At 40.7% G+C, this 23,491-nt stretch overlaps 1 protein-coding gene and 1 non-coding gene across 6 annotated transcripts in view; one reads left to right on the top strand and one right to left on the bottom strand.

Annotated features, from left to right (window-relative positions):
• The window catches only part of rufy4 (RUN and FYVE domain containing 4), a 29,523-nt gene extending 6,566 nt beyond the window's left edge, over positions 1-22,957 (top strand). For 4 of the 5 annotated variants that reach the window (XM_008110381.2, XM_062967327.1, XM_008110390.2 and 1 more), the window contains 10 exons: positions 1,125-1,231; positions 2,327-2,455; positions 2,581-2,687; positions 3,013-3,156; positions 5,416-5,479; positions 7,236-9,224; positions 10,921-11,027; positions 17,141-17,287; positions 19,171-19,302; positions 22,293-22,957. In XM_008110381.2, the coding sequence (XP_008108588.2) occupies positions 1,125-1,231; positions 2,327-2,455; positions 2,581-2,687; positions 3,013-3,156; positions 5,416-5,479; positions 7,236-9,224; positions 10,921-11,027; positions 17,141-17,287; positions 19,171-19,302; positions 22,293-22,395 (3,029 nt within the window). In that variant the 3' untranslated portion in view covers positions 22,396-22,957. Of the gene's footprint in view, positions 1-1,124; positions 1,232-2,326; positions 2,456-2,580; positions 2,688-3,012; positions 3,157-5,415; positions 5,480-7,235; positions 9,225-10,061; positions 11,028-17,140; positions 17,288-19,170; positions 19,303-22,292 lie in introns of those variants that run through there. The other variant, XR_010001822.1, reaches the window with a different exon arrangement.
• Positions 10,509-10,623, bottom strand: LOC134295767 (U5 spliceosomal RNA). The gene has a single exon (XR_010002378.1). It is a non-coding gene; the product is annotated as a U5 spliceosomal RNA (small nuclear RNA).
• Positions 22,958-23,491: the final 534 nt, after the last annotated feature.

Here is a 23,491-nt window from a genome sequence, read left to right as displayed (position 1 = left end):
ATGAAACAAAGTTTGTGTTCACTGAAGAAAACAAAAGTGTTGACTATCCCAGCCCTCCATGTGGATTTTGGAGCACTTTGAATTTCAGATTTCCAGAGGAAAGAAACTCAATCTGTACAAAATATCTGAGGGACCAAAAGGTTTCCTGGCTCTTAATTTAATTTGAAATTTTGGGATCAAATATAGGACTATAAACTTGCAGAACATTGCTACTCTGTACCACGTGACTATGGTCTTTCAAGAATAGATGTATGGAGTTTGTAAATCTCCAGATATCATTGGAAGAAAATCCTCAATCACAGTCAGCATGTCCAGTGGATGGAAATGATAGAAGTTAGAATCCGGCAACATCACTTTCCCCATCCTTGCTCTGTGTTTCTGAGTTGTTTTTGTGCTTTGATACCTCTCAGGAGGGAAAGAGGCATAGCTAATAGTTGACTTACCATTTGGAGAAATTAAAACCAGAGCCAAGTTTGCCACAAACTAGGGATGAAGCCACTTAGAATTGATTGATTATCCAGCTAACACGTGTATGCTGTGAATGTATGCATGCTGTGCTCTTATACTGCCATAAATTATGTTTATGAAGCCATGCCTAAGCTTTATTTAGTCCAGTATTCTGAACTAGAAGCCCACAAGTAGGACATGAGAACAATTGCTCATGAATATGATATGACTTGAACAGCTCTGACTAAATAAAGCTATACTGGATCAACACAAAGAAATGTCTAGCCCAGTATTGTGATTCAATATGGCTCCTCTTATCTTTTCCATACTAATACTAAGAAATGTCCAAATGTGGGATATTAAAAGCCCGGTATAATTTATTTATATTTAAATGAATGTGTGCTGGTACCCCCAACCTCTATAGGTGTCTTGGTTCTGACAGACCATTTTCATCTCTACCGTTCCCCTCCTTCTGCTATTTATTCCCATTTTAGTTAATTGTTGTATATTTTTAAAAAATGCTAGGTTCCCCTGAGCCTGCATCTAATCCTTTCTTGTTAGTCATTGCTTTCATTTTTGAGAACAAAGCTGTTCATATGCCCCTGTCCCAAAATTCAGCATTAGAAGGTATGACTAAATACAATTAGGCAACTAATCCCATCTCTTTCCTTGCCTAGATATTGTGATAGAGTTAAATGCAAATTACCAGGCACGGGGACTACCAGTGACAGATGGTAGTCGGGAGCTGCAACAGTTCTGTGCCCAGCTGGAGTTCTTGTTGCAGGTATGGCACCTGATACATCACAACAGGGCACGGATTGTGAACAGAGTAAACAAAAAGCATTTCTGATAGAGGAGAGAAGGGAACCTTCATTCTATCAGTGTGGGTTAGAAACCCAGCCCTGTAATAAGTTTATCCTTCCATAAAGCCACTTTCCTTCCTTGAAACGCTTCCCATTCTAGAGGGAAAGAAATATCTCCTATTTTTAAAAGAGATGCTTGCAAGGAACTTCCTGCTTATTTTCTCCAAACCCAGATTAGGCATAGTATTGACTCCTTGCCCCACTACTAGTTGGTGCTTTCTGAAACTAGCTGACTCCAGTCTAGGATTTCAGACAGATCCTGCCATCACCAGATGAGAGCAGATTACCTTCCTCTGGCTTTCCCTGAACAACAAAAAAAGAGTTGAAACAATTTTCTTGCCTCTTCCTTGATACTTCCTGGAGCTTTTGAGACTGGGAGCAATTTGCTTCCTAGTTCTCTTCTATTCCTGTTCTACCCCCTTTCCTAACTGAGAAGGATGAATGGGAGATTGAAAAGTGGTTCCTGGATGATGCACCAGTTTTTTTTCATGTCAGGAGCGACTTGAGAAATTGCAAGTTGCTTCTGGTGTGAGAGAACTGGTCATCTGCAAGGACGTTGCCCAGGGGATGTCCAAATGTTTTGATGTTTTACCATCCCTGTGGGAGGCTTCTCTCATGTTCCCGCATGGGGAGCTGGAGCTGACAGAGGAAACTCACCCTCTCTCCCTGGATTCAAACTGCCGATCTGTCAGTCAGCTGTCCTGCCGGCACAAGGGTTTAACCCCATTGTGCCATTCGGGGCTCCTGACGCACCAGGTGGGAAAGCCCCACTTGGTTTTTTGGGGACTGCCATGGTGATTATCTCTACTTAAAAAATGACTGCATGATGAGGGAGCCCCAATCTAGTGGATCGTACAGGGTGAAGCGTACTTGTTCCTTTGATAATAAAAAATATATGCAGCATAGCACTTAGCATAATATATAGCAAATTGAAAATATGGTAGCATCCACAAAACACATACTAATGAATAAGGCCATTATCTCCACACACATCCCACCCCATATTATCATTCCAGTATGATCTGAAAGAGAAGAGAAATCTCTTTGGGCAGAAGAAAGATTATTGGGACTTTCTGAGTAGAGTCCTGACAAGGCTGCACAGTGGAATCCATGAAGGATTGCAACATGTCACCTCCCTGGACAAAGTAAGATGGATTTTTTTATCTGCTCTGCTTGGAAGCTTTTTGTATACACTATTGCAAATAGAGTGATATTAGATTATTCTTCTAGCCACGAATGTACATTAGTGTGTCTTTGTTTGTTCCAACAGCTAAAAACATCTTTAGGGAAAGGACGTGCTTTCCTCCGCTATTGCCTGGTCCATCGACAACTTGCTGAAACCTTACAGCTTTGCTTCATGGAACCAGATGCTACCAGGTAAGGGTGCTCTGAGCTGAAGAAAAACTGTTAAGCACCTGCACTTTGAGGTTCTTCTTCATGGTGTTGCTATATTTACTGTCACAGTGAGGCCTGCATATCTAAAGCATCCTGTGCTCCAAATTTTGGGCTGCATTATACAAGGCAGGCAAACTGGAAGTAGCTCCATAACCTTGTAAAGTCAAGCATTAGGTAACTAGGAGGTCCTCCTACCCCCCCCCCCCCCAACCAGCTTATTACATCCCATGCGACCTGGTCCACAATGGAAATAGTGCAATTTGTTCAGGGCATGTATTCAGGATCTGCTCTGGTTTGCTCTTTGCAGTGAGTGGTACTACGCACGCAGCCCCTTTCTGGACAAAAAGCTATGGCTGGATATCTTGGGCTCCCTCTATGAACTTGAAGGCATCACCTTCCACCTCGCACTCTGTAGAGCGGACCTGGATGCTGCATGGCCAATGGTTTCTGAGTGAGTAAGCAGGAGGAGATACTGATTTTCCAGAATGAGGGAAGCCATGGATTCTTTACATAATTTCCTCACTTTCTGATTTTCAAACAATGAGAGTTGGGGTCAATGCAATGCAATGGAGAAGTTTTGTTTCTCTCTCTCTTGCATCTGTTCACTGTGAGTGCTGAAGCTCTCTGTTAAATTAGTGCATGGGATCACAAGCATAAGGAAATACAATAGAGTCTTGCTTATCCAACATAAACGGGCCAGCAGAACATTCGATAAGTGAAAATGTTGGATAATAAGGAGGTATTAAGGAAAAGCCTATTAAATGTCAAATTACATTATGATTTTACAAATTAAGCACCAAAACACCATGTTTTACAACAAATTGACAGAAAAAGCAGTTCAATAAATGGTAATGTTATGTAGTAATTACTGTATTTACAAATTCAGCACCAAAACATTACAATGTATTGAAAGCATTGACTACAAAAACAAAAACAGTGTTGGATAATGCAGAACGTTGGATAAGCGAAGGTTGGATAAGCGAGACTCTACTGTATGTTTATTCTTTAAACTTGCATTTCTGTTTTCTGTTTCTATTCCTTTTCTGCCAAAGCCAAAATTGATTGTGGGATGAGAGTACAGTGTGTTTGAAAATGTATAACATTAGGTGGTTCTTTGTTTAGTGAGGCATATGTCTAAAATTGCTGTCTGACCCAAACACTGTTGTTTAATGAAAGGAATGTCTAATTGAATCCAATATTTTCTTAGCTTCTATGAAAAATATGCATCTCTGAATTTTCTTTTGGCATTTCAAGTTTATTATACTTTTTGTGAATTGATTTTGAATTTCAGATGTGAAGGACTAAATCCTAGGATGACTGACATGCAACTCTTTTTAAATAATAGACTCAGGATGTGAGGACTTTGGGAGAAGTTAGAAAATACTTAATTTGGACACAGTTCCAGCCCTGGGCACATGCACTGAGGGAGACTCTGTGATTTCTTATGTTACATGCTGAACTTGGTTTAGATTAGCTTCTATTGTTGAATGTGTTTATTTCAATATATTGTCTGAACGGTTTGCTTTCTGGCAATTGAATGTTTGCCTTACATGTTGGAAACTGCCCTGAGTCCCTTCAGGGAGATAGGGCGGTATGCAAATAAAGATGATGATGATGATGATGATGATGATGATGATGATGATGATGATGATGATGATGATGATGCTTCCTGCCCACTCTCAGTGGCCAGAAGACATTTTTAAAGTATGTTGGAGGTGCCAAAAACCTCCAGTCTCATTTGGGGTTTAGCTATTTCTCTCTCTCAACAGCGTCTTCCCAGATATTGTGGGATTACAGTATCCATCAGCCCTTATCTGCATAATCAGTACCAAGTAATGCTGTTTCAGTCTAATTCCATCTTAGAGGGACAAAAGTTAAAACAAAATCTGCTTCTATATTTTGGTAGATACAAACACACACTGCAGCTGATTACACTTCGCTTTCCCCTTCATTCATCAACTTATCTGTTAATGCCTTTCTTTAATCTCTTATCTCTATAACTTCTTTGCTGCCTTTCCCTTATGTTCTCACTAACTTTCATCTCTTACAAATCCCAGTGGACTGTGTGTTATGCAGTATCCCATCTTCATCCTCTATCTGTCTTCTGTGATTTGTGTGCCTCTTGCATCTTTTCCCTCAATCAGGGTCTTCCATTTCCTTCCTCTAAAACTGAAAGGGTATGACTTGTCCAAGGCCACCCAGTGGGTTTCCATGACTTAAATCACTAAACTACACTAGCTGTCTCTGATGGACAGTTGAAGGAGAGGCATTAAAATCCTTAGCCATGGAGTTCCTTTGGTGCCCTTGACCAAACCACAAAAAAACAGGATTCTCTAGGATGGACCCTTGGTAACTGAAGTGGAAAAAGAGTGCTATAAATGTGTAGTGTGGGTGAAGATACAATTCCATCCATGATAGTAGTCTAAGTGGTAGGCTTTTATGGCCCTCCAAGGACTGTAACTCCCATGATTCTCCCAGCATTGTTTGTGTTAGCTAAGCCTCACAACAGTTGTAGCACAACATAACTTGAATGATGAAAATTGCCTTCTACCCAGGAAAATCTCTATCCATGGAAACCATGTCCAGGTATGCAGCATGCAAAGACAGTCCTTCCTTCAGAAAACATATGAGATAGTCATGAGGAGTGAGATGAAATATCATGTATTTCAGTCAGTATCATGACTGAAGATTTGATATTTATTTTTTCTAGGGCTTTGCCGCAACGTTCCATCCCAGTTGCCAAGCACACCAATGCAGAGAATGAATCTTCTGAGGTATGTGGCTTTCACTTCCCTGTCTGTTCTATTACATAGCAAGATACTCCCTGCTGGAAGATCCCAACAATAGCTTTACATCATTTGTGTGCACCTTTCACACTATACAGTTATGACACTATGGTTCCACTTTATCTGCCATGGTTCTATCCCATAGAACTCAGGAATTTTCAATTCAGGGAGAACCCCTTGGTGTTTCTGACCAAATTACAAACCCCAGATTTTCATATAATGCAGCCAAGGCAGTTAAAGTGGAATCATAACATTAGAATTCTGTGTTGAGAAACAGCTCACAGAGTCTGAGTTTTCCCTGTATCAATTTACCTTGCATCCCAAGATAGAGGTGATCTGATAACCTTGATTTCCATAGAGATATTGTGAAAGTCAGTGTGAGAACCACAGCCTCTATTGCAACAGAGGGGAACCTTTGGCTCTCCAAATGTTTTGGACTATAATTCCCCAATCCTTTGCCACTGGCTTGCTGGGTGGGGCCGATCAGCACTAGAGGTCAAAGCATCTGAAAATCCAAATGTCCCACAGCTCTGACCACTTCAGTTCTCACAACTGAAAAGGCCAGATTCTATCCAAAATGGTTACTACTGAAGCAGCCTCTTTAAGATGGCTTTTTTTATCGTGTCAGAAGTGACTTGAGAACATACTGCAAGTTGCTTCTCATGTGAGAAAATTGGCCATCTACAGGGACTTTGCCGAGGCGATGCCCGGACATGTTACCATCCTTCTGGGAGGGTTCTCTCATGTCCCAGCAAACTAAAGCTGACAGACGGGAGCTCACCCATCTCATGGATTCGAACTGGCAACAGCAGTTCAGACAGCACAAGGATTTAATCCATTGCACCACTGCAGCCCAGTTCTCTTCTCCCAGATAAACACACCCAGCTTCCTAAGCAGTTCCTCATAGTTTGGTTTCCAGAACTTTTACCATCTTGTAATATTGAAAGAGTGCCTCATGAGTTCCTAATGCACAGCATGAGTCCAACTTGAGTATGTGTGTGAGAGACACACAAGCAAATTGAGAGCTAGTTTATCTATATGCTTTGTCCCTCTCCAAATTCTTGTCAGGTTTCTTGCCCTTTCAGAATTAGTTCATGTGTGTTTATATATTCGCACATCGTTTTTAAAAAAAAGGAAGCTGTAGAAACAGCTGCAAACTTGGGTATAAGATGAAGTGTTCTCAAGATGCCATGAGTTGTAGCCAGTCATCACTCTCCAGTAATATTTTCCATAATTCAGCCCTTGCAGAACTAGACCTTGGGAAATTTTGTTTTATTTTTGGATTGGTGCTGACAGAATCCTCCAGGCAGAATATGTAGTGCTTATGCTGGCTGGCCATACTCGTTGGAAGTTTCTGAGTAGTAGTCCAGAAGAAGTAACGTTCCTAAGCTCTATGCAGAACTTACCCTGGTGAAAGAAAAGGGAATGTTTGTAAAAAGTACTATGAGGACACTTCCAAGTTAGACCATTGCTTTTTCAGCCTATCTTACATAAAAATGGTGTGTGGACATGGAAGATTGTTCTTATGATCTGGCAACCTTTGGGTTGTTCTTCAAGATCTCATTTGTCATGTAGTTGTTTTTCTTTAGTGTTTCTTGTTTAGTGTCAATGCATGATAAGACATATAAGGCCCAGCTTTTGTTCATGGACCAACTCCAGCACTCACTGCTTTTCTTGCATTTCCTAGCACCTAATATGATAACAACTCTACATATCAAACTGTTTATTTGTGTATTGTTCATAGGTTAGGAACTCAAATCACAGTCCAGGAAGCAACCAAGAAGCCACCCAAGCCCACAAGAATGCATTACGAACCAAAGATTTATATGTTCCTCAGTCAACAAATGATGATCCAGTCAGACTTGGATGGGAGCACTCAATAGAAAAGTGGGTTGGAGTCTGGAGAAACAGAAAGAACAGTCTGCTACAGATGGGTTCTCTTGTAAAGCTGAGTTCTTTTATGGAAAAGGAAGCCCAGCATCCAGTTTCTGTTGAGGAAGTGAAGAGGGGAAATGGTGAGTCACAGATCCATGTGGACAAATTCAGTAAGGAGCAACCAGGCAAGGTCTCTTCCAGCCAAGATCTTAGTTCCCTGCTTTCTCAGCCTGAACATTTCCTCTGTGAAAAGATGGAGGATCCACAAGTGACATCTGAAAATGAGGACTGCTGGAAGCAGAAGGATTTGAGAGCGATGATATGGGAACTTAGTGCTTTGCAGCTGAAGATGGCCCAGCAACAAGAAGAAAACAAGTATCTGAAGCAAGCCCTTTTAGAGGAGAATCAGGCTCTAAAAGAGGAGCTAGCCAAGCATGAAAAACAACAGAAGGAGAAAATGAATGAGCAGGAGAAACAGCAGCAAGAGCTGTCCAAGGTAGTAAAATCCCTCAGAGAGGCAGAATCCAAGATTGCCAACCTGACCATTGAATGCCAGGAGGCATGGGCCAAGAAAGATGCTGCTGAGAGGCGTTTTGAGGAGGCAGAACAAAGGCTGAGTTCTCAAGAGGCAGAATGGAGAAGGTGCCTGGCAGAAAAGGAGACTCAAGAATTGAAGCACCAGCAAATGATCTCTCAATGTCAGGGGCTGCAGGAAAAACTAAAGGTGTGTGAAAAGAGTCTGGACAGATGGGAAACCCAAGTGGCTGCTCTGAGCAGCCATCATGGCCAACTGGAAACCAGTGAGGCACAGTCAGAAGGGACAAATGACACACTAGTAGAGACAGCATTAGAGAAGGGTCTTTTAAGGGAGAAACTGGAGAGGAGGCTAGCTGAGATAAAGATGCTAGAAAGGGAGAAGGAGACTCTCACAGAAACTCTCATCTCACAAGAGAATAGCTTCATGTTAACAAAATTAGAAGCTCAGGACCTTCAGATGAAAGTGTCAGTGTGTCAAGAACATATTTTTACTCTCCAGATGTCTCTTCAGAAGACAGAGAAGGTCCTAAAAGACAAGGAAGAGCAATTGCAAGGCTTGCAAAATGACCTACAGGCCCAGACAAACCAGCTTCAGGTGGTTTTGAAGGAAAACACTACATTGAAAGTTCAGTTAGAAGAAATGGCCCAAAAGAAATCACAGCTGATTGATCAACTAGCTGAGGAGCGGACCCAGTGTGAAAGAATCAGACAGGAATCAGTCAGCCAGATAGGAACAATTGAAAAAGAGGTTGCTAAGCTTCAAGAGGAGAAGAAGCAGCTCCAGGCCACTCTGCAGCAAGGCCTTGAAGAAAGAGAGGCTTTGGCAAAGCACTTAGAGAGCACTACTGCTGCCCTGAAGGGACAGATCCAGGAGATCACCCAACTTAGAAGTGAGCTGGAGAATGGGAAGGCCACCAGCCAAGCACTACAGAAAACCTTGCAGGATAAAAATGAAATTGTGGCCTCTGCCCTAAGAGAGGAGTGTCTACAACTGAAAACTCGTGTGGGCCAACTAGAACAAGAGAAAAACCAAGCAACTGACATAGCAAAGAAGCTGAGTGAAGAACTGGAACAATACTGGGAATGGTCCACAGAGAAGAGCATTCCTCTTTGTGGCAATGTGCTGACACTAGAACCTGAGACCAGAGATGAGAAAGCCAGGGTCCCAGTCAAGGAGAGGGGAATCCTCACAGAGGCAAACAGCTCTGGGGTGGCAACGCCACAACTAATGGACATTCTTCCAGTTGGTATGCCACAAGCTTTGGAAAACGCTGTCAAGAAAGTGAGCTGTGACAAGCATGAAAATCAAACCCATGGAAAGGTAGGAGCCTTCTGTTCCATGTACAGTATGTTGTTAAGTGATATTAGGAAATACGGTATTTCTAGTCCAGAGCACCATCTGTAACTGCCATCCTTCTTCTGTGGAATAAAATATTGGGCCACACTGGAAGCAACATTCCTGCACTGGTACTCTGTGGAAATGCAGGACCTCTATATAGAATGCATTCAATTAATTAAGAAATTGAACTACATGCTGTAAAAAGTAAATAGGCAAGTCTTATAGCACAGGGAAGTAAACCAAGCTTTGAGATTAGTGTTGCTTAATATAATTAGAAAAATACCTGGCGCTGAGGGTATAACATGAGAGAACAAGTTTTCAGGTGGCATTAAACCTGGGATAATTGTGACAAGTTCCAAAAATATTTTTCTAAACTAAATGAATATATAACAAAACAGTAAGTGTGGTTCTGTGCAAATCAGACTGAAATTATGAAAAATATCTCATATAAAGCCTGGGGCTTTATAGAATATAGGGGGCAGGACTTGTCTAGAAGGATTAAGATTACTTTGTGGCAATGCTGCCTGTGGGATTCAGGGATTTTTAAAAAAATGCCAATTAATTTTTTCAAGATCTGCTATTGTCTTGATGTGTTATTTTCAGAATAAATATTTTGCATAAATATACTTTGAAAAAGATACTAGATTGGATGGTCTAATCTAGGGTACATCTACAGTATAGAATGATGCAGTTTAACACTACTTTAACTACCATGACACAATGCTATGGGGTCATGGAAGTTATAGCTTGGTGAGAAGCATAAAGGCCTTATAAAATTGCAACTCCACTTTATTTATTTATTTGTTTGTTTGTTTACAGTATTTATATTCCACCCTTCTCACTCCGAAGGGGACTCAGGGTGAATCACAATGCACGTATACACGGCAAACATTCAATGCTGCTTTTAGACATACAACACATACAGACAGATAGAGGTAATGTAACATTTTCCAATTTCTGGAGGTTATGCTCAATTCCGGCCACAGGGGGAGCTCTTGCTTTATCCACTATGATGCTGAGTCCTTTTTGATAATAGTATTTCCTCCTTGTTCTTTGATCACTGGCAGTTTTAAATTAACTTCCCCGCTGTTGTAAATTAAATTAACTTCTTAATTTCTCTACTCACAGCTGCAGCTATTTTCGAACTGAGATGGACAGTAAGCTAGGCTATTGGCAATCAGGTGCTCAATCCGACTAGGGCTTCAAGCTTCCCACTTTCCAGTCGGCAGTGATCTATTGCTGCTGGTGATTAACCAGCTGTGCTATAACCTGGCCTCAACAGAGCCTCAACAATTGGTTACAAACTCCTGAATGTTCCTCTCCACAGAAATCTTTAGTAAAAGGCGAAAGATTTATACGATCTGAAGAGAAACCAAAGTAGGATTAAATCATGGCAGTTAAAGTAGTGTCCAACTACAATAAATTTATATTGTAGATGCAACTCCAGTTTGTTTCTTTTTAGCTTCTTGAAAGTTCTGTAGGACCAAGGTGTTTGAGCTTCCACAATCTCCAGCCTTGTTGGCTAGGGCATCTGGGAACTGAAGACAAATCAAAGATCAGCTGTTACCAGTTCAAGATACAGAAAGCATGTAGTTTTGGAAAAAAGCACCTGGTCTCCCTCACTTGCATAACAGTGATTTTTTTTCTGCTTCTCCCAAACTTTATCTTTTTTTCTCAGTGTCTGAATAGCCATCTGGACAAAATTATGAATGATGTTCAACATGCAAAGCAAAAGCTAGCAGCCAAGGCAGACACTACAAAGCATCTCATGGAGCAGCTGAGCCGGTGAGGGAACAAACCCATTCCATTTGCTATTGTAGTTTAAGGAAAGGACTGCAACCGACTACAGGAACATATTCTTTGTTTGCAGAAGTTCTAAGTTTCAGTTTCCAGAATCTCCAAACAGAAAAGAGATCTAGCCACTTGTATAGAGCAGGGATGGTACACATGCAATAGCTACATCTGCAAGCTCTGGCTGCCTCCTAACACACTTGCCCTTTATAAGCAAACCTGTTATTTCTTAAACTAGTCTCTTTTTAGTGTTCATAGTTTGGCCTCATGGTGGGACCAATGTTCTGTATCTCTTGTTGACCCTTTAGCAGTTCTCACAGAGTCTATGCTTTCCCAAACCAACACCCTCCAGATTAATAAGATTACAGTTCCCTTCATCCAGCAAGTGAGATGGACCTGTTGGTTGGAGACAATGGAAAGATTGTTACATTAGGGAAAGCAGTCATAAAACATTTCTTGATTGTCTATCATCAACCATCTGCTATACACTTGTTCCCTACCAAGAAACATTTGACTGCTTCACAAGGTACCTTACTGGGTGTGCGAGTACAAGGACCTTATCACACAAGGCAAATAAATCATAGTTGCTACAGGATAACAACAGGACCTACCACAGGACATTTTTTCCTCATCTGTTGTTTTTCTGATGAGAGGTCATTAATTATTTTTGGTGTGTTTGTATAATAAATGCTTTCCAAACAGTCTCCCACCAAGAGAAATAATGTAATGTGATCCTAACCAAAGATGCTATTTATCTTGCTGCAACTGCTGTTTACCTGCCTCATAAGTGATAAGCTCATTTGCAGCAAGCTATTGATCACTATGATGTGAACTGTGGATATTAAACTTGGTAACGGACTCTTCTTAGCATTTGTTATTTTTGCTCTACCAGTTGTCAAGCATGCACTGTACCCAAGAACTATGGTAGTAAGCAACAAACAGCCCAGATTCTTGGGAAAGATGCTCAGTTGCCATTGTGACTCTAAATCTAGACAGTGTAGTTTTAATAGTCATTCTGCTTGACCCTTTAAACCATACTGGGAAACATGAGGTTCTCTAGATGTTTTTGGATTGCAGCTTTCATCATCCTTCACCATTAGCCACAGTGGTGAGAGATTATAATTAGGTTATGGAATGGAGACAGCTTTGGTTGCCTTGGTGGATGACTTCTGCAGAGAACTAGATGAGGGGAGTGTATCCCTGCTGGTCTTTTGGACATCTCAGCGTCTTTTGATACCATCGACCATGGTATCCTTCACGGTCAGCTTTCTGGAATGGGTCTTGGGGGCACTGTGCTGCAGTGGCTCCACTCCTTCCTGGAGGATCGGACCCAGATAGTGGTGCTGGAGGACACCTGCTCAGATCCCTGGCTATTGTCCTGTGGGGTCCCACAAGGTTCTATTTTCTCCCACATGCTTTCCAACATCTACATGAAACTTCTTTGGAGTCTTTTAAGCAGAGGCTGGATGGCCATCTGTCAGGGGTGCTTTGAATGTCATTTTCCTGCTTCTTGGCAGTGGGTTGGACTGGATGGCCCGTGAGGTCTCTTCCAACTCTATAATTATTATTATTATTATTATTTACAGTATTTATATTCCGCCCTTCTCACCCTGAAGGGGACTCAGGGTGGATTACAATGAACACATATATGGCAAACATTCAATGCCAATAGACAAACAACATTCAGTTTTAGACAGACACAGAGGCATTTTTTTTTAACATCTTCCAGCTTCACGATTTCCGGCCACAGGGGGAGCTGTTGCTTCACCGTCCATTGGTGGCTGTTCTTCCTCTTCTTTTCCTCGTGAGCAGTTTTATGGTGTTGTAGATTAGTTAAATTAGCCTCCCGCATAAAGCGTCCCTAAATTTCCCTAATTGACAGATTCAACTGTCTTTCGGGGGTGCTAGGTCAACAGCAAGCCGGGGCTATTTTTTATTATTATTATTATTATTATTTATGGTCGGAGGCTTAACCCGACCCGGGCTTCGAGCTCATGACCTCTCGGTCAGTAGTGATTTATAGCAGCTGGTTACTAGCTAGCTGCGCCACAGCCCGGCCCCATAATTCTATGATTCTATGATTCTGTGCTGGGAGAGGTCAACCAGAGTTTTGGAGTTGGGTGCCATCTCTATGCAGATGACACATAACTCTACTACCATTTTTCACCCCACTCCAAAGAAGCTCCCCAGATCCTGGACCAGTGCCTGGCAACTGTGACGAACTGGATGAGGGCCAACAAACTGAGGCTTAATCCAGGCAAGACAGAGGTCCTCCTGGTCAGTCACAAGGCCAATCGGGGTATAGGGTGGCAGTCAGTGCTAGACAGGGTTACACTCCCCATGGGGACAAAGATCTGCAGTCTGTGGGTCCTCCTGGACTCAGCGTTGACACTTGAAGTGCAGGTGTCGGTAGTGGCTGGGAGGGTCTTTGCACAGTTAAAGCTTGTGTGCCAACTGCAACCGTACCTCGAAAAACCTGACGTGGCCACAGTGGTCCACACCTTAGTTACATGTAGAATGGATGTGCTACGTGGGGCTTCTCTCGCTCCTGCTTCCGTCACAAGCACGATTGGTGGGGATGAGGGAGAGGGCCTTCTTGGTAGTGCCCCCCCCCCCCAGCTCTGGAACGCCCTCCCCAGGGAACTTAGTCAAGCCCCCACACTACAACACTTTAGGAAAGAGTTAAAAACTTGGTTTTTCCAGCAGACATTTGATAACAAGAACTGATTGCCAATCACTTAGCACTTTATATTTACATTTTACACCTTCATCTGGGTTGCTACATTGATTACATGGCTCTTTTAACTGATTCTATTTTAACAGAGGTTGTTTTATCCAATTTATATATCTGGTTTATGTAATGTTAGAATTATTTTCATGTTTATGTATTTTATGTATTATGTATTTCATGTTTGGCATCTTTGTGTGTTATTTTGTAAGCCGACCTGAGTCCCTATGGGAGATGGGTATTGATAAATTATTATTATTATTATTATTATTATTATTATTATTATTATTATTATTATTAAACTCAATTCACACAATTATTTGGAATATGCCTGGTAGAGCCATAAAACCTACTTATATCTGCAGTGTCTGAACTATACTTTATTATATATACACACACATGCACACACATACATATAAGCATATATGTGAGATATATATATATATATATATATATATATATATATATATATATATACACACACACACACACACACACACACACACACACACACACACACACTAGCTGTGCCCGGCCACGCGTTGCTGTGGCGAAGTCTGGTGGTATGGGAAATAAAGTATTGAGGAATTGGTGGTAGTTAAGGTAAAGGGTAAAGGTTTTCCCCTGAGTCCAGTCATGTTCGACTGGGAGTTGGTGCTCATCTCCATTTCTAAGCCGAAGAGCCGGCATTATCTGTAGACTCCTCCAAGGTCATGTGGGATGACTGCATGGAGCGGCGTTACCTTCCCGCCGGAGCAGTACCTATTGATGCACTCACATTTGCATGTTTTCGAACTTCTGGGTTGGCAGAAGCTGGGGCTAACAGTAGGGGCTCTCTCCGCTCCCCCAATTCAAACCTTTCGGTCCAGAAGTTCAGCAGCTCAGCGCTTTAACACGCTGCGCCATCAGGGGATGTTATTTCCTAAAGGTTGTGAATATACAATATTTCTGATTACTTTTTTTTTGTCTGTTGGAGGAAAGTATGAATGCTGCAATTAGGAAAAATGATTAGGATGTAATGGCCTTGCAGCTTTAAAACCTGGCTGTTTCCTCCCCGAGTAAATTTTTTGTTGGGATGTGTTAGCTGGCCCTGATTGTTTCCTGTCTGGAATTCCCTTGTTTTCAGAGTGGTGTTGTTTGCGATATTTTATGTGCTTCTACAGTCTGTGGCCCTGAGAAAACAAAGGATTTGCCAGACTTTGATGATGGGAATATTTTGTTGGGAGGTGTTAGCTGGCCCTGATTGTTTCCTGTGTGGAATTCCCCTGTTTTCAGAGTGTTGTTCTTTATTTAGTGTTCTGATTTTAGAGATTGTATTGTTCTGTTTTATTATACCACATTAATTTTTATATATTCAGATTTTAGTGTTTTTGAATACTTGGAGCCAGATTGTATTCATTTTCATGGTTGACAGCAACACAATAATAATAATAATAATAATAATAATAATAATAATAATAATAGTAATAATAATGACTGGTAATACACATTGCTTCACTCCCTTCTCAGCTTCCTTTCTGGAAGAATCCTTTCTTGGGAGGTGTTAGCTGGCCCTGATTGTTTCCTTTGTGGAATTTCCAGTTTCCCTGCTTTCAAGAGTGTTGCTCTTTATTTACTGTCCTGGTTTTAGAGATTATATTGTTCTGCATTATTCTATCCCAGTAATTATTTCATATTAAAGTAGAATCTCACTTATCCAACATTCGCTTATACAGTGTTCTGGATTATCCAATGCAGTCTGCCTTTTCATAAGCAATGTTTTTGTAGTCAGTGTTTTAAATTCATTGTGATATTTTAGTGGTAAATTTGTAAATACAGTACAGTAGAGTCTCACTTATCCAACATAAATGGGCCAGCAGAATGTTGGATAAGCGAATATGTTGGATAATAAGGAGGCATTAAGGAAAAGCCTATTAAACATCAAATTAGGTTATGATTTTACAAATGAAGCAACAAAACATCATGTTAGACAACAAATTTGGTAGAAAAAGTAGTTCAATACGCAGTAATGCTATGTAGTAATTACTGTATTTATGAATTTAGCACCAAAATATCACGATATATTGAAAACATTGACTACAAAAATGCGTTGGATAATCCAGAACATTGGATAAGCGAGTCTTGGATAAGTGAGAATCTACTGTAATTACAACATAGCATTACTGAGCATTGAACTACTTTTTCTGTCAAATTTGTTGTATAATCTGATGTTTTGATGCTTAATTTGTATAACGATTACCTAATTTGATGTTTAATTGGCTTTTCCTAAATCCCTTCTTATTATCCAACATATTCACTTATCCTGCTGGCCTGTTTATGTTGGATAAGTGAGACTCTACTGCATATTGATAATCTTATATTATCTGCTTAGAACTGGATTATATGAGGCCCCTTCTTCACAGCTGTATAAAATGCACACTGAAGTGGATTATATGGTAGTGTGGACTCAAGACAATCCAGTGCAAAGCAGATAATATAAGATTATAAATGGGTTATATAGCTGTGTGGAAGGGCCTTGAGTCTACACTGCCATATAATCCAGTGCAAATTAGATAATCTGTGGAAGAGACCTAAGTGAGGCCTAAATCTGCCTGTCCCCTAATTGAACCCTGGCTGTGCTTGGCTGAATTGGTTGCTAGGAGACGAAGTGGGCAGAGATTAGCCCTCTAAACTGGCAGCAATTGGATAAAAAAATTTATTGCTCTCCCTCTAATTAGGACTTTATTTTTCTTTTATTTTTGTTGTATCTTACTGGAGCTGTGGATGATGGGTTGTGTTGTCAAATTTCGAGGTTGTTTTGTGGGTTGCCCTGATGCCATCACTCATTTATATATATAGATTGTAAATGTTTTTAATTTATTGGTTTTGGAAGTCTCTTTGGGTGCCATTCTGGGGAAAAGGTGATTATTATTGTGTTGTCGAAGGCTTTCATGGCCGGGATCACAGGATTGTTGTATGTTTTCCGGGCTGTATGGCCATGTTCTAGAAGTATTCTCCCTGACGTTTCGCCCACATCTATGGAAGGCATCCTCAGAGGTTGTGAGGTATGGAGAAACTAAGCAAGGAAGGTTTATATATATCTGTGGGAAGTCCAGGGTGGGGGAAGAACTCTTGTCAGTTGGAGGCCAGCATAAATAACTGACAAGAGTTCTTCCCTCACCCTGGACTTCCCACAGATATATATAAACCTCCTTGCTTAGTTTCTCCATACCTCACAACCTCTGAGGATGCCTGCCATAGATGTGGGTGAAACGTCAGGAGAGAATACTTCTAGAACATGGCCATACAGCCCAGAAAACATACAACAACCCTGTGATGATCATGATCATGATCATGATTATTATTATTTACTTCATGTATTTCTCTTCCTCCTACTTAGATCCCAGCAAGAAAAAGAACAATTGCAAGTCTTGTTGGAAAAAAGACACCAAGAATCAAAAGAAAAGGAAAATAAATATAAGCAACAGCTGTCGGAACAGGGGGAGCTTATTTGCAGTATGAAAGGGAAGTTGCTGGAATTACTGCGGTGAGTGAAAGAAGACCAAGAGGAACAAGGGGAAAGTGACTTCTGTGTTTACTGGATTTAGAAAGCAATATGTGGCAGGGAGCAAAACCCACCAACACACACAACAAATCAAAGCAGACTAGAGAAGATTGATGTCAGCAAGAGTCATATAGTCCAGAAAGAAGATGGAAAGGGCCCATAGCTCTGTGATAGAGCACATGCTTTGTATGCAGAAGGATGAGAGTTCAATGCTTTTCCCTAGGAAGGCTGGGAAAAGTACTACCTCAAAACCCTGGAGAGGAACTACCAGTCAGCGTGGACCAGACACTAAGAACTTGGTGCAGTGCAGAGGTTCCCAACCTTTAGGCCTCCAGGTGTTTTGGACTTCAGCTCCCACAATTCCTAACAGCTGGTTAGCTGGCTGTGATTTCTGGAAGTTGAAGTCCAAAACATCTGAAGGCCCAAAGGTTGGAAACCACTAGTGTAGTGCATATGCTTCTCTTCCTCCAGTCCTTTGAAAGTCATGGTCTGAACTGCAGTTTGCTGCTGTACTACCAAAACTCAGCAGCAAAGAAAGTCACATTTTAACTTAAAACAAGGAAAACCACACTTTGGAGGATATAATTTTGCTAAAACATAAAGTCTATGATCTCCATATGCTTTGTTTTAAAACTAAAATTCAGATCTCCTCTATCACCACCACTCCACACATACACTTTTGCCATGCCATGCCACCCAGTTTCGATGGGCGCTGCTAGCTAACCAGGGCTTAAAATTGTATTTTCTGCAGTGTGGTAATCACTTGCCCTGTTGGTTGGGGAACTTGATGACCTATAATCCAACAGTAACATTTCCAGAGTCTGCCATGACTCTATATCTGGTAGTCCTCTTCGGAGTTCTTCAAATGCATCTGAAGTGATGACTGAAGGGAACTGTAAAATGAATCACCTGAAAAGTAGATCTTAAGTAGAGCATAGGCTATTTCAGTTGGGAAAAGGCAACTTAAAATGGATATAGGCACAATTTGGGTATCAAATAACACTGGATGTAGTATAAGTACAATAAACAGACAAATCGCTCAGTGACATGTGTCAACAATGGAAGATGGCTGGTATATAGATGATGGAACAAATGTTGTTGTTGTTGTTGTTGTTGTTTTCTTGCTTCAAAAGTTAGGAACTAGAAGGCCAGGTCCAAATGACCAGAACTGCACATTAGAAAGAATTTTCTGGTGATGTTTGGTAGATGGTTTTGATAAATGATTTTGGAATAGGTTGTCTCGGAAGGTTTCTTTCAGTTAGAAATTATTAAACATCAGCAAAAATGACTGTTTATCCAGGTTGCCATTGCAATGGATTTATTGCGGCTGGCAGGGACGAGAGACAGGGCCCTTTCAGTAGTGGCTCCCCACCTATGGAACGTCCTCCCAAATGATGTCAGGCAGGCTCCCTCCCTCCTATCTTTCTGTAGAAAAGTTAAGACCTGATTGTGGGACCAGGCTTTCGAACAATAATAGCAGCATCAATTACTACTGCATGCTTTAGAACTCAATGACAGACCCAGTTTTTTAGACTCGAAATGCTCCAATTGTATATTTATATGTATATTTTTATGAATGTTTATTGTATTTAATTTTAATTGATTGAATGTTCTGTATTTTTATATATGTGTTTTTATTGTAAGCCGCACTGAGTCCCCTATTGGGTGAGAAGGGTGGGATACAAGTACTGTAATAAATAAATAGTGTTCACAGAAGGCTAAACTAAGTGATCTTTGAGATCCCTACCAACTATAAATTTTTACTAATCTGAAGGGGGAAATAATCTGATGATTAGTCTCTATTTGGTCCTTGTAGCAAAGAGAATGACTCTCTTTTGTTCTTTGCCTTCCTTTTCTTTCCACAGTGAGAAGGATGCTCTGTGGCAGAAGACAGAAGGCATTTCTCCTCCAGTAGCGTGTTCAGCTCCCCAGACCTCTGGGACATGTACTCTCTGTAAAAAGGATTTCAGGCTCATGTCACGCCGCTACCAGTGCAGGTAATATTTCAAGGTATTTGACTACTGTTGAGAGAAAATAGGCATATTTGGAGAGACTGGTTCCAAGAACGAGTAGTATGCCTTGCCAAGGTGAACACTAGCCCAAGTCATTCTGCAAAGGCAAAAGTCAAAATGTCCAACAACCTCCTAATTTTATGTATGGAAGCTAAACAGAATGACAATTGAATCTACTTCAACAACCACACCTGGAGGCAACCAACCTCTTACTAAAGCAAAGTATGGTGAAGGCCTCCATTTTGAAGAGAAGACACCTCCCTCACCCTGGTTGTATTTTTGGTCCCACATTGGAGCATTCCTGATGTATCTAAAATAAAATGGGTAAGTGAAGAGATTCGCCCTATGCAATGCTCTTAAGATGAGCAGAATGGAAAATAATACCAACCTGAGGAAATTTTTGCTCGTCTTCTCTATTGCTAGTTCCAAATGGCATCTGGCATCTGGGTCTTTCTCACCCAGATTTGCTCACAGCGTCAAATGATTGAACATGAAGGATCTGGTGTGCTCATTTACACGTGTAGACTCATGGGTCAAGTACAAAGACATGCTCTTCCTCCTTTATATCTGCCATTTTTCCAGAACCAGGGCTGAAAGCAGCTTACACATCAAAATGGAAACAGTACAGTTGTTCTCCTGTATCCACAGATTCTATGTCCATGTCTTGAACATATTCAAGAACAAAATTCCAAATTTGCTATATAATTCTACTATACCATTGTGTCGCACCTCAGGCTAAGTTCACCTTGCTATAGATACCCAGTCAGACACACAGGTAGTCTTTTGAAGTTTTTATTAAGCAAAGCAGAATATAAATCAAGCAAGCAATCAAAAGGTAGTTCAAAGTTGTAATGAAAGAGTCAATAGGTCCAAGAGATTCACAAAGTACATGAATGTCTATTTAATCCAAAAGGCTAGGTCCATGGGTTCAAAAAGCATAGCAGGAACAATAATCCATGAGGCAAAGAATTAGTCCATAGAGTCCAAAGCACAAGATCCAAGAATCCAAGATAATCCACAAAGTGAAGAATTAGTCCATAGAGTCCAAGAACAAGGTCCAAGAATCCAAGATAAACCACAAGGCAAATAGTCCAAAGAACAAGGCCCAAGAACCCAAGAACGCTGGCTCGATAAAACTTCCACACAGATGAAGCGATGAAATTGCACTGACAAAGAATAGTCTGTGAAAGCATGCTTTAATAACAACTTAGGAATGCATTCCTTTTCCCACAGCTAGATTCACGTTTGCGCGCCAAACGCTCACTTCTATGGACCTGGGAACCCATCTAAGACAAACTGTCCTCTCTAGATAAATCCTTGTTATCTTGCACCTGCTGGTCAGAAGCTAAACCGTCATCCTCATTATTTTCCAAGGCTGAAGTCTCTCCCTCAATATTTCTCATGTCAGCTTGACCATTATCTGTTTCTCCTGGAATCAGCAGCTCATCCTGCAACTGCATGTCTGAGCTAGCTTCTGCCTCAGACTGCTGATCTTGAATCCCATATCCAGAATCCCCAGAATCCCCTCCATCTTCATCTAGAATCTGGCCAGCCTGTGGCTGGGATACAACACATTGCATATAGTGAGTCTTGTGCACCCATTGATTTTGGTATTCACAGTACAGTCTTGGAACCAAAGCCTAGTAGGGCCCACTATACAATATCATTAAGCTTGCAAATGGATATGTCCTGCATGGCTAAATCATGTTGAACAGAAGAGAAGGGGCATTGCATAGGGAGGTGCCTGATATCTCACTATGCAATGTTAATCAAAGTACATATGATAATGTACTCAAGGTCAGCCCTACTGTATGAGAGAGTGACAGAAGGAAGGTAGTAGAATTCTTATTGTGGTTAGAAAATATAAGAAATGTACATAAACCCTAGCCATTGTCCAAATCAACCCTAACCACAACCAAATGCTAATGTTCAATATACAGTATTGGAATTCTTATTTACATTAGAAAATATTCTACAATGTATTTATTTAAAGCATGGTTCATGAGGTCAGAAAATAATCTAATTAAAGAGAAAAAACTTTGTATGAAGGAACTCTATCATCTGCCGTATTTTGTCCCAACTGCCGTTCCATCACGCTCATTGCTCCAGCTGAAGGGTGTCTTTGCCAGTGCAGTAAACAACAGCTGCAGAAAGGGGAAGTCTTAACTCAGAATAAAATGCTGAAGCTTTTGCAAGTGGTAAGAGCCAATGTGATATGAGAACTACTTCAGGAGTACAGACTGAGCACCTAAACTTTTCAACAGTTTGACACCTTATATAACATAGCCAAAATAAGAAAAAGGGAAGGAAGATACAGTTAAAATGTTTTAAACTTATTATATAATATGTTTTTCACTGGCTTAAATTTTAGTGATAGTTTGATACTATGTAGGAGATACGTATGCATAAGCAGCTCAGTAATGATACTACTGAGTGAGTCCTGTCCCAATTTCCACTTATCAGGAAGCAGCTACTGAGATTAGCGGTGGTCTGTTTCTCTGTTGCTCAGGAAGCAGCTGACTTCTGTCTGGTGAGCAATTTCTGATACAACAGGCAGAAGCAAAACTGAGAAACCCAGGACAGAATAGCTTCAGCATAAAAAAGGAAGACCCAAAATAACAAGACAATCTTTCCTCACTTGAGTTATTGTTGAGAATACATAAATGCCTCAATTGACAATCCAACATACAAAGGAATTATTCGTGCACGTGTAAAGCTACTGTATTGGCAATCAAGGCTGTGGCTACAACTTTGATCCCAACAGCTTCTGCATTCGGTGAAGCAAGACACTTTTGAAAAAGCATGATTTCCTCAGCTTTGCAGACCTTTTTGTCATGTTATTGTACGAGTCAGAACATGTAGGATGAAGTTCTATTATTGACCATAATGTACACGTTCTTCAGAAACATGCTGATGAACAGATCACTAAATCATTTTTTAAGTGGTCTCGATCAATCTTTCTCTTTCTCTCTCAGGTTGTGCCAACACACTGTGTGCCATGCTTGTTCTGTGAGTACTGGGCAGAAGGAGCGCTGTTGCTTGCCATGCCACCAGAAGAGAAACAGCCAAGGAACCTGACACTTCAAACTTCATCAAATCAACAAGGGCTACTCAGTTCCACAGTTGGCCAAAACTTTCCTCTAGCTGACGTGGTAGTTTGGCAATGTATGCCTTTGTATCATCACTGCAGAACAACCTGGTGAAACAGGACCATACTATGACCGTTGAGGGTGTTGGAATGATAATGAGGAATTCCCTTCAAAATTAGATAGAAATAGAGTCTGACCCTGAATATTGAGGCACTTTCAGTGGTGCTGGGCATCTCTAATGTGTTTCAAACCCAATAACACCTTTTGTTGACAGTCTGGTTTTAGCTGACATTCAGTGCAGTTCAGTGAAAACAAAGTGACTCCGTTTGTTTTACTATTCATTTTTATACAATAGTGTATAATATGCTGTCCTGTTTTCTCCATATTACCAAAGAAATTAGTAGTTATTATTTTTCAGATGCTGCTAAAATGATGGTACTAATCAAGAATATAGTTGTGATTGCGTTTTAAAGTATTTTAGAGAGGAATTTTCCAAATTGTATCCCATTCACCTATATCTGCAAAAAGGAATGAAATAACCAAAAACAAAAGTTGTGGGTGGTTTTTTATAAATAAGAAAACCCTATTTCTAGCATTAACAATAATTTTTTTTAGCTGTGTAATGAATTATACAGTCAATTGTCAATTGAAAGTAACTTTCTAAGGACGGGAACTGAAAAGATATTTCGCCTCCTTCCTCCTATTCTTTGGCTTGTTGATCATGGACATAAATTAATATAAAGCAATCTTAGAAACCATCGGAGGCAGCAAAGTAGATTCAGCATAATAATCCAGAAGGATGCCAGTTTTATGTGCATGCAATTTCTGGTATTCTGGTATTGGGGAAAAATTAAGCAGTGGCACCATACATAATGGCTTGCCAGGTCAGCCAGCACCTCATCAAATAGCCTGAAAGCATATGAAACAGCATGTGGACAGTAACTATTGTGTTACACCATTGAAGGCTACTGTTCTCTTAGTATCCTTGGTGAAAACACGGCCTCCACACAGTCAGACATACCAATAAAAGAGTACTACTTATGAGAGGCAAGGATACCCAATGCAAATAATGAGAAACTTCAACT

Source organism: Anolis carolinensis, chromosome 1 (genome assembly GCF_035594765.1).
Source record: "Anolis carolinensis isolate JA03-04 chromosome 1, rAnoCar3.1.pri, whole genome shotgun sequence".
Lineage (NCBI taxonomy): Eukaryota > Metazoa > Chordata > Lepidosauria > Squamata > Dactyloidae > Anolis > Anolis carolinensis.
The sequence above is the reverse complement of the archived record's forward strand: the minus strand, read 5'-3'. Positions and strand labels throughout refer to the sequence as shown.